Below are 14,823 nucleotides of genomic sequence, written 5' to 3' on the forward strand. Positions count from 1 at the left end.
TGTCAAGTTTCCCATTATCATGCCATGGCTCACTAAAAGGGAAGAGAAAGGGATGAGGGCGCAGCGGAGAGCTTCATTTCCGAATGTATTCGAGGTGTGTTCTGAAACTTTTTCACTTTCAATGTTTTTATCAGAGTCTTGATTGTTCAAGTGGATGAAGACAGAAGACATATGCAAGACCTGACAACAGAACAAGCGGTGGAAGTTAAAAAGCTTTTTGTTGGGGGTGCCCCATCTGAATTTCAGCCCTTTCCACTCAGAAACATCCCTCCTTTTGAAGGCTGTATTTGGAATCTTGTCATTAACTCTGTGTAAGTGAACTTTCTTACTACTATTATTGTGCGTATGTGCATATACGAACTCTGTTGCATCAATACTATCCAAAGCCATGGGTCTAAGGAAGCAATGAGAATCTTCAAATTTGATTTAGAAAACTGCTTGCAAATGAGGGAGTGAGAAAAGAAAAAAGAAAACTTTTCTTTTCATTATTTTCCATTAGCCCCATGGACTTTGCACAGCCTGTGTCCTTCAAGAATGCAGACATTGGTCGTTGCACCCATCAGAGACCCGGTGAGGATGAAGAGGGAGTAGGACCAGCGGAAGCAGTTATTGAGCCTCAACCAGTTCCCACCCCAGGCTTCCCTACACACATCCCATTTCTGGTACATGTGAGTATTTGCATCTGATTCTTTGTGATTTTTTACCCTGCACTTTCAGTCACTTTCAGAAGTAAGTTTCATCTAAGATATCCTGTACATTTCTCTGCTAATCTTAGAGAATGACTGGCTGGCTGCACACTCCTACTCTCATTAGAACTATATTTGATATATTTTGGGGGGGTAAGTCTTTCCAGTGGGGCTTAGGTGGCCCAGAGGTCCTCCTATGATTCTCAGCCAACTGGGCTGTTGCTCTTCCTTTTGTTTGGGGGGCCACACCCAACAATGCTCAGAGGTTACTCCTGGCTCTGCATTCAGGAATTACTCCTGAGTGTGGTTGGGAGATCATATGGGATGCTGAGGATTGAACCCGGGTCAGCAACATGCAAGTCAAACACCCCACCCACTGTGGTATTCCTCCAGTATCTGGACTTTTATTTTAATGCATGAGCCTGAGGATGTGGACTGCTCAGGTCATGCAGTGCCAGGCATCACCTGGGCCACCGTGGCAATGTTCAGTGGCCTACATGGTTGCACCCTGCAATACTCAGGAGATCATGAGGTCCCAGATATCATACTGGGGTTAGGAAGATGTAATCATGTTTTAACTCCTACACTATCTCTCTAATGCTGTTCTGAGATATGCTTTCTTTAAATTTTCCTGTTTATAAAATGCCATGTGTTTAAAAAGAAAAAAAAAACACAGAATTGTGGACTTGCATAGAAGTGGTCATTTCATGAAGACTTTTATAGAACGTAACTGTATCAATTTATAGTACATTTTATTTGTGTTTTACATTGCACAGCTCAGTTATATATACATTTAATACTTTATTCTTTTTTTTTGTTTGCTTTTTTTTGGGGGGGGGATCACACCCAGCAATGCTCAGGTGTTACTCCTGGCTTTGCACTCAGGAATTACTCCTGGCGGTGCTTGGGGAACCATATGGGATGCCGGGGATTGAACCCGGGTTGGCCGCGTGCAAGGCAAACGCCCTACCTGCTGTGCTATCGCTCCGGCCCAATATTTTATTCTTAAAAACTGCTAATATATTACTGACAATATTTTAAGCTTCATATAAATATGAATATGTACCATGACTATGTTATTTTATATGCATTCATTAACTCATAAAGGCATACAAAATATTCACATATATCATGGCATTGCTCCAGTCTGGACTGAACTGCAGCAATAGCACAGCGGGAGGGTGTTTGCCTTGCATGAGGCTGACCCAGGTTTGATTCCTCCGTCCCTGTTGGAGATCCTGGCAAACTACCGAAAGTATCCCACCCACAGGGCAAAGCCTGGCAAGCTCCCCGTGGCATATTCTATATGCCAAAAATGGTAATAACAAGTCTCTCAATGGAGATGTTACTGGTGCCTGCTAGAGCAAGTCGGTGAACAACAGGACGACAGTGCTACAGTGCTACCATGGCATATCCTTGGGTAGAGCACAGATTCCAAAGTCTGGCAGGTTCAGATTACAGCACTCTACCAGCTGGATGAACTTGATAAGGCTACTTAGCTAAATGGTCCTCAGCTTCCTCATCTATGCAAAGAGGATATCAATAGCATACTTGTCAGAATATTATGAGGCTACAAAAAGATAATGTTTGTTAAATACCTGGCATATACTAGACATTAAATAAATGTAACAGTTACTGAAAGTAGTAATCATGATAAATGTTAAGTGCTTACTATTGTGTCAAGCATTGGATAAAGAGTTTCACTCAATATTTCACTCAATATAAATAATTCTCACAATAGCTCTATAAATATATATACATCATCCTCTTATTTTTGAGTTGGTAAGAATTTGTTAGCCTATCTAACTCAACCACTATCAGCCATTAGATGTCAGAATAGGAATATAGCACGTGGAACTTACTATTTAATCCAGGTCCTCATTTCTGTATCACTCTAAGTTTACAATGGATTCCATTTCTCTATTGTGTACAATTTTGAATTTGTCTTACCTTTACACCATTCTAAACTGTATGCTGGGTGCCAACCATTCTTACCACTTCTTTGTTTCTTTTTTTTTAATTTTATTGAATCACCATGAGATAGTTACAAGCTTTCATGTTTGGGTTGCAATCACACAATAATCAAACACCCATCTCTTCACCAGTGCACATTCCCCACCACCAATATCCCCAATATAACCACCTTTTCCAACCTCCCCCTGCCTCCATGTCAGACAATATTCCCCATACTCTCTCTCTACTTTTGGGCATTATGCCTTGCAAAACAGACTGAGAGATCATCATGTTTGGTCCATTATCTTCTTTCGGCACTTCTTTGTTTCTTAAAATATACATTTAAAACAAAATTATAAGACCAAATAATGGATAAAGTTAAGGTTCTAATTGTATCACTGTCATCCCTGTTTTCATCAATTTACTTTCACAGGTGCTAGTTACAACTCTATTAGGACCAGCCCTGATATTTTAGCAGCCTCTCCTTACTCGTCTTTCCCAATGATTGGAGGCTCTTTCAAGCCAGGGGAATGAGACCTGTTATTGTTACTGTTCTTGGCATATCAAATACGCCACAGGGAGCTTGCCAGGCTCTGCCATGTGGGCGGGATATTCTCAGTAGATTGCTGGGCTCTCGGAGAGGTAAATATATATATATATATCCCTCATGGAAGTTAAATTTCTTAATACGCCAATTCAGACAATCCTTCAAGAAACACAATAATGGCACTTTATAACTCTTCAAAGATTTCAGGTTGCTCATTTCAGTGACCAAAGTTCTTAACATTCTTATTATAAGCAACTCACAAAAGCATCTGATCCTCCATTTCTGAAGCAAACTGAAAATTGGCAGTAAGGTCTCCTGACAGTTACGTCTGTTAGTTTTTGCATTCTACCAAAATATCACCTATAGGTATGAACCAATTCATGGACCAACATATCTCATGTGCTATGCACATGTTTAGGTCATGTTGGGAATATACAAATGGTCTGATTATGAAAGTAATTAGCAAACATAGTATTCAACATTCTCACACTGAAGATCCACTTTTAACCTATACTGTACTCTGTACCTAAAGAAACAATTTGTTTTATGATTTCCCAAACAACTGTGATTAAATTATTTTTTCCAGTACCAACTGTGTTCTAGTGCATCAAAGAGGGTGTATCTCACTAAACATTGACAGCACAGCATCATATTTGTGATCTTTGTCACTTGGATAAAACCCGTTTTCCTAAGTGCAGATTCTAAAATCTCTTATAGAATTACTTTTATTCCTAAATTTTCATATTGGAATTGGGCATAATCTTTAAAGCAATGTGCTCCTTTTCTCTAGAAATATCTGTTAAGGTAGAGTCAAATAATCATGTTTTAACATTGGCAATCTCTCCCATGATTCATTTTAGCCTGAGAAAAATGTGGCTATTACAACTCACTGGCAGACCACATGGGATCACTGAGTGTGTCATGTAGAATAATTTATGTGGAAGATCTTTAAAAATGGAAAGAACTATATGTTAGTGAAGTGAGAAATCTCCGAATTTGTTGAGTTTAGTACTCTCAGGAATTTTATATAATGATTTTTAATTACCATTAGCTATCCATTGTTTCTTCATCATCATCATCATCATCATCATCATCATCATCATCATCATCCCATTGATTGTCATTTTTCTCCAGCACTCTCAGTAACGTCTCCATTCGTCCTAGCCCTGAGATTTCAGAAGCCTTTCTTTACTCGTCCTTCCCAACTGTGCCACATTGGAGGCTCTTTCAGGGTCAGTAGAATGAGACCCATCATTGTTACTGGTTTTGACATATGAATATGCCACTGTGAGGTTGCCAGGCTCTCCCATGCACGCAGGAAACTCTTGGTAGCTTGTGAGGTTCTCCAAGACAGAGTACTAGGCTATAAGATGTCTCTTCCGGGAGCTTGGTTTTATAGTCTCTAGATGATGGACCTTGATGGGATTACACATTCTAGGAGTAGTCCCTGGGTGTGACTGCATAGCTACTAGAAAATTTGGGATCTGGGCAGAAGAGGCCCAGTCCCAATCCAAGCAGGCTTGGAGATCTCAGCCTGGTGTCCCACACATCAGGGTTCCTCTGCCGGTTTCTTCATGAGTGAGGCTCATCTGAACGTGTGTGGAGAGGGGCCTTGAGAATGGCCGTGGCTGGGTTCCAGAGGTCTTCAATCTCGGGCGCTCTGCTCGGGGTGGGGAGGGAAACTCAACCTACCCCCTCCTCTGGGCCCCAGTGGAGACAGCCAGGTGCGAGGGCAGAAGACTCTGCATCGCTCTCTCTGGGAGCTTAGTTTTACAGTCTCTGGATGTTGGCCATTGATGGGATTACATGGTGGTGCCCATTGATGAGATTACATGGTTGGGAGGGGGGCTTGTGTAATTTAGAATAATTTATGATACTGACAGTGGTATTAGCCATGTTTTACTGAAGAAATTGTGTTCAGGGTCAGAGTAGTAGTACAATAAGTAGGGCACTTACTTTGCACACAGCCAACCCAGGTCTGCCAGGAGTGATCCCTGAGTTCAGAGCCAGGATTAAGTGCTGAGCACACCACCAGGTGTGGTCCAAAAACTAAAGAATATAAAAAAGAAGAAAAGAAATCATGACAATACAGCTAAGTGAAAGGTTGAGACATTCAAATAGTTGGTTTCTTCCTAACATATCACTAAGAGTTGCCATGTTTTCTAAATGTTTCCAAAAAGTCTTCCTTCATTTTTTTCTGCTTGAATTAGGACTAACTAAAAGTGTGCTTTTAATTGAAATTTTCATAAACATTATGGAGTGATTAAACTTGTTTGACATTTTTATTTTTTTTTAGTTTTTTGTTTTGCTTTTGGGTCACACCCGGCGATGCACAGGAGTTACTCCTGGCTTTACACTCAGGAATCACCCTTGGCGGTGCTCATGGAACCATAAGTGATGCTGGGAATCGAACCCGGGTCAGCCGCGTGCGAGGCAAATGCCCTACCCTCTGTGCTATCTCTCCAGCCTCACTTGTTTGACATTTGATCCAAATGACTATATATAAAACCCTTCTATAAGAAAATTATCTTAAATTTTAAACAGCTAATTTTTAAAAAAAAATTTATAATGTAGGAGTACTGCTATTTACTCAGCCATTGATTAAGCTGATTGAATTGGTCATGAACGCCACAAAAAAAACAGCTAATTTTTATTTATAAATTATACTTGACATTGATGTTCTGAAAATGATCTAGCCCAATTGCCATGAATACATGAATCCTTTTTAATATTTAATATGGACATGCAACCTTTGCTTCAACACTCTGCTGCATGAATTTTAGGCATTAGCTATTAGCAAATCATTTGTTAAAGTGAGGTAAAACTCCATTCCTATAACTTCTATGTAATTATTGTATTACATAGAGGTTATAGAAAACACACAAATTTTACATCTTATCTGCATTATACACTTCAATGTTTTGAAAAGAGTGTTTAGTCTTTTCCTGCTTCTGGCTGGATGTTATGTTATCACTAGTATTTTTGTGTAACCTAGTTTCAAATTCCTATATCTCCACTGACCGATATTTTTAAGTTTAAAATACCTTGTTCAAAACCTAGCCTCTGTCATACACCACACTAATCCAAATACAGTGCTTAGTTCAGAGAACAGGACTCTTCCTTCAACTGGTCTTTCATCATATTTCTATTAATACACCTGAAGCTGTTTTAATATTTTTTTTGTACAAATATATTGCACCATTAGGTCATTTGAAGGTACAACATTCAGTCAACCAAAAGTTCAAGGGCCTTTGTATTGCTCAGATTCCTCTTGAGTCAGTAGTCTCGGCCAGTCCATGTTGAACTCTGCTTTGGCTTATTAGTGGGAAACCCTGCTGGTCCCCAGTGATCACCTTTCTTTCCTAAATGCAGGTGTAGACTTTGTTTTAGAAGGAGTTTGAAGCATAGCTCTCTGTAGTGTCTAGAAATCACGTTTTACCTGTTTTCTGAAGGTAAAGATACTAGCCCATCTGGAGCCAGAGATTTTAATTCATTGAAGTTTTCTTATAACCCGCTGTTCTAATTCTAGTTTCTATTTACTCTCAGCAGTAGATGTTTTAACTTTTCCAAAACAAAGCATTCCACTTAGAAGATAAAAGTCTAAGAGAAGTTGAGTAGCAGTCCTATGGCTTGGTTTAGAAAGAGTCATAGAACATTAGTGGTAGGAGAGACCTAATGTTAGTTCCAACTCAATTTTTCGATAAGGAAAGAAGGCCCTAGAACTTACCCTAGGGTTGTACAATCTCTTGATAGCAATGGAAACCTAGATGTCCACATTTCAATTGCTGTCTCCTTTTCTCGTGCATATATATGCTTGTTATCTATGGCTGTGTGATCAGAATTAATATTTTTAGAATTGTCATCTATATTGGGTTGTAGAGTGTTTTAGACATATTTTCTCTGTTCGTTGGATTTATTTCTTTTGTGTGTGTGAAAAGTATATCTGCATTTTAAAGGTATCTGCAGTTTGACAGATACATACTAGGAGTCTCTTGAATATAAAGATGAATAAGAGATCATCATTGCTATCCGGAGATAGGGATAAAGAGAGTGGAACAGAGAGAGGAAAATATTTACAAGCAATATACAGGTTCTAAGAGCAGTTACATTATAGATGAAACATTCTTATTATTTTCAAATATTTTAAATACATATTGTTCCTATAACTTTATTTCAATAAGGGAAATAGAAATCTGTGCCATTCCATCTTTATCCTCCTGCAACACTAAGTTATATTAAATCTGTGTTTTTCCTCTAATGAAAAAGAGAGAGAGACATGTGAGTGTACTTCTCTCTCACACACATGATAGCTGAGGAAACAAATCTTTAACATAGATGATCCATGGTAGAGCTCTGCTTGTACTTCCTCCCATGATCCACTTATTTGTATTCAGTGAACTCTGATGGGTTACAAATATAACATAGGCTAAGGATAAGAAACAGAACTTCAAAAAATATTAGGGAAGAATAATTTTATGCAAACCAACTAGCACTGTGGTGACTCATAGGAACATCCCACTCTTGTTTTTGTTTTCTTTTGTTTTACTTTAGGCACCATGATTTACAAAGTTATTCATTATTTTCAGACAATGTTCTATCACCAATCCTTCCACTTGCCTCTACCAAATGTCTCCAGTTTCCCTTCTACGCTCCTGCCTGTCTCTATGATAGCTATCTTTCTTTCTTTCTCCTTCCTTCCTTCCTTCCTTCCTTCCTTCCTTCCTTCCTTCCTTCCTTCCTTCCTTCCTTCCTTCCTTCCTTCCTTTCTTTCCTTCCTTCTTTCTTCCCTTATTTCTTCCTTCCTTCCTTTCTTTCCTTCTTTCTTCCTTCCTTTCTTCCTTCCTTTCTTTCTTTCTTTCTTTCTTTCTTTCTTTCTTTCTTTCTTTCTTTCTTTCTTTCTTTCTTTCTTTCTTTCTTTCTTTCTTTCTTTCTTTCTTTCTTTCTTCCTTCCTTCCTTCCTTTCTTTCTTTCTTTCTTTCTTTCTTTCTTTCTTTCTTTCTTTCTTTCTTTCTTTCTTTCTTTCTTTCTCTTCCTTCCTTCCTTCCTTTCTTTCTTTCTTTTTTCTTTCTTTCTTTCTCTCTTTCTTTTTTCTTGCACTGTAGTTTACAGTACCATTACTGATAAGGTTTTATGCATAATGCTTTACCACTTTCCAGCACCCCATTCTTCTGTGAGAGCTAGGGTGTTTGCCTTTAAACACTTTGGGGCTAAGTTCAAGGACAAAAAAATGAGAATGATTATTCTATTTTTAAACAGTCATACACACCAAAATGATATGGTTATAATCTTTTGAGGGTTTTTTGTGTTTTTGGTTTTTGTTTTTGCTTTTTGGGTCACACCTTGGCGATGCTCAGGGGTTACTCCTGGCTCTGCACTCAGGAATTACTCCTGGAGGTGCTTGGGGGACTGTATGGGATGCTGAGAACCCGGGTCGGCCGCGTGCATGGCAAACGCCCTACCTGCTGTGCTATCACTCCAGCTCCCTCTTTTGAGTTTTTCATTCTTTTTAATTTTCACTATTTTCTTTCCTTTTGTAACTACAATTTCTACTTTTAAGAATTTAAGACCTAAGACAGACAAGTTTATTGATAAATGATACCTGCCTATATTGGAGTCTTTGGTTTGCTCTGATACAGTTAATGGGAACAATCTTTTCTATCCAGTTTTCTCTTCTTATTCTTTCTGCCCATCATTCCTGCTCCCACCATCAACATTGAACACTGGGTTGATATTTATAATACTCCAAGGCAGTTTCAGGGCATCTTCATAAAGCCTTATCCTGTTAAAGGGAGTGTGTTAATCTTATTATTAATACTTGTCATAATTCATAGATCATGGACAGTTTTATACATATTGCTTTATATTGGATAGTGGGTTGACATTTCTTCTCTCTGTACTTGTTTTTATCCCTTAGCTCACTTACGGTTGAACACAATATTTCTATTTACTTTGTGGATATTTCTCATGAATGGTGGTGAAGGGTGGAAAAGTAAAAGTGTGGATTTCTAGGATTATAGAAATTTTTCAAATGGTGACAAGTTCTCTGAAAGTTTGTGTAGTATTTAAACCAAGTTTTCATAACTGGCATATTATGAATGAATTTGTATTCAAGGATTTGAATGCATGTTTATTTGACTTGCATGAAAAAGATGAGCACTAAAACCTAAAATTGTAAAATATGAAAGCTAAGAAAAGTAAAATAACTATCCATGATAGGTTCCTATAGTCAAGGTTTCTTTGGAAAGAAGATGATAGGAGTAGACAAGGAAATTTTAAAAAATTATCCAGCATCTTTAATGCTACAGTTTTAAAAGTTAAGTATGACCCAAGTTAAAAGACATATTGATTGGATAGTGATACGTATTTAAAGATACTATACGCATTTTACATAGAGCAAGTAATCTCTATCCAATCATTAGTATGAAAATACTAATGCCATTGACTAATGCTTACCAAAAAAGTTTGTATTTGAGGACTCAACATAATTTAGTTTCTCAGTAAGAAATTTAAGGGAAGACTTTATATTTCAAAACATTGAAGTCAGAGCTGCAAAGAAAGGTATTTTCCACTTACTATTTATCTATAAAAAGGAACATCACAAAGAAGAATAAACTCTTCAGATGTGATTTTATCTCATATTTGTTAAGGGGACTCGACTCATGAGGGAAGAAAATGAAGCCATTTTAATGATCATTTATCATTGGCTGCTTTCAAGAACAATGGTGCCAGTTTTAATAAGTGCCGTTTTAATCTCTGCTCTGCATCAGCCATAGGCTATCCAGAGTCCAGCCTCTCATTTCCAAATGTCAGCTGACCACTAACACTTGGAAATGACCATCTCTTTATGCTGACCTAAAATTGAACGAATGGCATTGTGTGGGTGTGAAAGTCCTTGCTGCTTTAGGAAGCCACTGTGCTCATTATCCACAAGCCAAAACCCGGCTTTGGAATGGCAAGTTTCCTTCTGAAACTTCTCCATCTGCATCACTGGGATTCAACAGGTATTCTGCCGCACGCAGTCTCCCCACTCAGGTCCCATCGCCCACAACTTAATCACCAGCCAAGCGCAGAATAGAAGCAAGCACCTCAAGGCTGCCTTTCATAACCATTTCCCCGTACCATTGGCAGCACTTTAAAGAGTCCCCACAAGGTGGCAGAATTGTAACATGTTGAGATTGATGAGCGCATACTGAGAAGATTGTCGTTTTTTTCCTTATTGTTCAAACACGTATCAGAGATCAGTGTTTCCAAAATAGCCCAGGTAAAGTACCACGTCCATAAAGACAATGGCCGCCCTCAAGCTCACATTTCCTGGGATGATGTGAGCCAAGATCATTTTGTAAAGCATCCTTAAAATTACTTCATCAAAGACTCACTCCTCTTAGCTGATTTCTATGGTAAGCATGATAGAAAATGGTCTTAATGGCAAGATCATTTTATTGGTGTGCAAACCACTATGTTCATTTCTCTCTAAAATGTCAGAGAAAACAAAATGCCTGAGGAACAGTGTGAGGAGCTCTAAGATAAAAGGTAGAGAATTGAATCCCAGTAGGCTAACGGCTAAGAACAGGGTCTTCCTGCACACGACCAAGGTACAATCAGATTGGTTTTACTCAAGGCAAAGCAATTTCAAAGCATTCTAATCCCTCCTTATTTGACATGCAAGAGGTGAGATCAAACACATTACCAGATTTGTTTGGAAATTGTCTTATGATTTACAATCTTAGTGAATATACATACAAAAACCCACTTATACTAGCTTTTCTCAGTCCTTTTTTTAGCTATCAGTTTCATATAGGAAAGTGATAGCAAGTTTTACTAAAGCAATACTCACATTTTACAATACAGTTGTGATAGTGAATACCACTCTGGGTGTTTTTATTGTATTTTTATATTTTTAAGTTAATTTTTATCGTATTTTTATTGTGATTCTATGGTTCCTCACGCACTTAATTCCAGCACCACACCCATGTGATTTTGGGTGTTTATAAGAAACTTAACAGAACACCTATATATTTGACGTTACCTAGTAGAGCGTGAGCTATTTCTTATCGTTTCCTTTTGACATCGCCCAGTCTTAGGATATTGCTCTTGCCTGGCCTTTGACATACACCTGTTGCCAGGTTGCATTAAATGTGCCTCCAGTGGGCACCCTACTTCCTAAATTCCAGGTGGTTATGTCATGTCAGGACATGTACTCAGTCTATGTCCCATTGTGGCTAAAGTTTTATAGATTCTTTCTCACCGAAATCTTCTATAGCAAGCGACAGAAACTTGCTGTTCAGCTCAGGACCTGTGCTAGAAATGCGGATCTGTCCAGTCTACCTGCAGTATGATCATGGTGTTTGGGACACAGCAATAACGTAGAGAAAAACAAAGCTGTCAGCAGCAAATTGATGCTTTACATAAAATACCTAATTTTTACAATAGCTGCCTGATTCATGTAAAAAATTGCCTTAGAAAGTTCTTGTATGTTAACATTTCTACGCAGTAACTGAATGTGTGACAACATTACTAACAATAACAAGGAAAGAACGTACTAGTGATTTTCTTTTAGTCTACACACATTGTTCCCTCCAAAACCTCCATTCACCTTTCTATCTCCCAATTTTCAGAGCTAAGGCTTTAAGAAAGTGTTTGCCAAATTATATGCCAGATGGACTCACAACACAGGATTTTTGTAGATATTTTGGAGACGGAATGCAGACCATTTATGATTGTTGTGATAATCTTTGACGCAGGATATATTGCAAGAGGTCGATAAGTGATCTGTACTCTATCAGTAGCTACTTTGAACACTGTGACATTAGGATACTGAGCCTTTGCATTTGGTCTTTTTTTTTTTTTTGCAAGCAAAAAAAAAAATAGTGCCACACATTGATTTCAAGAGAAACCATTCAACTGTGCCAATAAATAGCGTTTTCCTGTTCTCCCCACTGGGTTTTTGCATATCTCTGTGAATTTCAGCCACAGTCTGCTTTTTGTAAGTGACCATCTCCTGGGAAGCAGGAAGGGAAATACTTCCATGAAGACCAATTTTATAGCATTTCAAAAACACTTAAAGCCTTTTACCTGCTGTGGCAGAGTGTTCCATTTGGCTAAGCTCAAGAGAAAAGAAAGCATGGCTTTTCCTCATCAAATAAAAATTTCCTGTGTACTGATGAGTCATCTCCAAGGTACACTATTTGGGAGGAACATTCTGCATCAAAAGCCTGCCTAGGGCAGTTTGAAAACCTCCGCTGAGTCAAGGCCTCACTGGGCCACTGGCCCATTCAGAACTATTAAGTGCAGTTCGTAAAAAACAGATGTATTGTTGAGAATGTGCAGGTAATTTATTTTCTCATGTACTGTCTGTTCTGAAAGTCTTTCTAAGCAGCGGAACATTGAGTTATTTTGTGAAAATAGAAAACAGGGAAAGAAAAAGTGGCTTTTAGTGATTTGATGAGCCTTGATTATATATTGAGAAAAGGGTTACAGTAGCCAAATAGGGTCCACGCGGCCAAGGTTGGCTCTTCAATTTGCAGGACCCAGAACAAAATGCAAATGCTCGTTCAAAAAGCATTAAGCATTTTTGTAACTCACAGTGCCTTAATAAAAATAAAATCTGGGGAAAAATATTAAGCATTTTAGGGCCTGAGTAATAGAGTGGATAGGACTTTTAACTTGCATGTGGCTGACTCAGGTTCAGTCCCCTGTATCCCATCTGGTCCCCCAAGCCCCACCAGATGTGATCTCTGAGTTCAGAGCCAGGAGTAACCCCTGAGCACCAGAGACCCGTGACCCAAAAACCTAAAAAAAAAAAAATTAAGCGTTACAGGATGGTGACAGCAGAGCATTAAACCAAGTGACAGCGCAGGTAATGGTTCTGAAACCAAGCCCACACCTAGCTCTCCCTCAGAAGCACCCTGGGATGTTGATCTTTGAACAGTGGCAGTTGAAACGGCCTATGGTGGATAACATTTTTTGTAATGTGCTGGGTTGCCTAGCAACTGGCTAAGGGCCTGAATGGGCTGACTCGCAAGTTTAGATATACCATCTTGAAAGTCTAAATTCATGGAAGCCTTCTACTAGACCAATAATTTTCAAGAAAAAGTAATATAGTGGGAGAGAGAAACCAGGAGGGTAAGAAGAAACACATTTTTCTCCTCTTATAACTCCCATAGATAGCTTGTCATTTTTCCTGTTCAATCTTCTAAGGAAAAAAAACTCCTAATGGAGTAAAAATGAACAGGAAATTCCAGTTTTCTCAGAAGTAGAGACAACGTTTTCCTTAGAGGATAATAGAAACACCAATTAATCAATAACTGTTTTGAAGCATGTTCATTTGGCAATTCAAGTGTGCTATTTCAGAAAACTCATTCACAGTCCTGGATACTGAATGTAGTAGCATATGATACAACAGTACATAGTAGCATGCAATACAATATAATAGTATGTACTACTATGTTGTAGCATACATACAACACTATGTCCTACTATGCAGTCGCATACAGAGGTGGAAAAATCAGGTTTTCCTTTGTTCTTTTTTTGCTTTTGCTTTTTTGGGGCCATGGCTGGCACTGCTCAGGGCTTCCTCCTGGCTCTCTACTCAGGAATTACTCCTGGTTGGTGTACGGGGTACTGGGTGGACCGTGTGCAAGGAAAGCGGCCTACCTGCCGTACAGTTGCTCTAGACCCTATTCTTATTTTTTTCTTAACTCCCCCTCATCCCCTCACCCCCCCCACACACAGTGGCTATATCCAGTCATTCAGTCCTGATGATAATATTCTCCTATTCTCCACTCAACAGTGCTTAAAGACCACCATGTGCTTGGGGCTGGCAAGGCCTATGTTCGCCATGCTGAAGGGAATATGTACTATGGGAGATAAAATTCAGAGCCTCATACATGCTAGGCATGTGCCCTACCCTGTGCATCCTCAGGCTCTAGTCTTTCTTCTTAACAAAATTTTACAAGAATGTTAAGCTAATCTAGCGTGCTGAAAGTAGGCTATGGACCAAGCATGATGGCTGCTTAGTGCCTATGTTGCAAACCATAACACCCAAAAGGAGAGAGAGAGCAAGAGAGAATGTGTCTGCCACAGAGGCATGGGCTGGACAGGGGTGGGTGGCAGGAAGGACACTGTGAACATTGGTGTTGGAGAACGGGCACTGGTGGAGGGATGGGTACTCGAACATTGATTGAAATGTAATCATGAAAATTTGTAAGTCTGTAACTGTATCTCACAATGATTCGTTAAACTAAAACCAAAATTTAATTAAAAATCTGAAAAAAAGTCCAAGATTTTAAATTGCTAAGAATTGCAATCAAATCAGTAAACAAAAGCAAGTAAAGTGCTGGAAAAAAAGAATATTAAACTAATCTCATAACAGATGGTCGCATTTAACTTCTGAAGACTGAATTCCACGGTGTCTTCTCTTTTTCTCCCTGTGCTCTAGGGCCCGTGTGCTGCAGAATCAGAACCAGCGCTTTTGATCGGGAGCAAGCAATTTGGCCTTTCAAAAAACAGTCACATTGCAATTGCCTTCGATGACACCAAAGTGAAAAACCGGTATGTATTTTCACAAGATCACATAATGAACTGATCGATGGAAGTGCTACATATTTTGCAATTTATTTGAGTCTAATCAATTACATT

At 38.8% G+C, this 14,823-nt stretch overlaps 1 protein-coding gene across 1 annotated transcript in view; it reads left to right on the forward strand.

The window, feature by feature from the left end:
- The window catches only part of LAMA2 (laminin subunit alpha 2), a 645,380-nt gene that overhangs the window by 618,541 nt on the left and 12,016 nt on the right, over window positions 1-14,823 (forward strand). The window contains exons 57-59 of the mRNA XM_012932852.2: window positions 135-311; window positions 500-668; window positions 14,624-14,736. Of these exons, the coding sequence (XP_012788306.2) occupies window positions 135-311; window positions 500-668; window positions 14,624-14,736 (459 nt within the window). The remainder of the gene's footprint in view (window positions 1-134; window positions 312-499; window positions 669-14,623; window positions 14,737-14,823) is intronic.

Source organism: Sorex araneus, chromosome 4 (assembly GCF_027595985.1).
Source record: "Sorex araneus isolate mSorAra2 chromosome 4, mSorAra2.pri, whole genome shotgun sequence".
NCBI classification, from domain to species: Eukaryota; Metazoa; Chordata; class Mammalia; order Eulipotyphla; family Soricidae; genus Sorex; species Sorex araneus.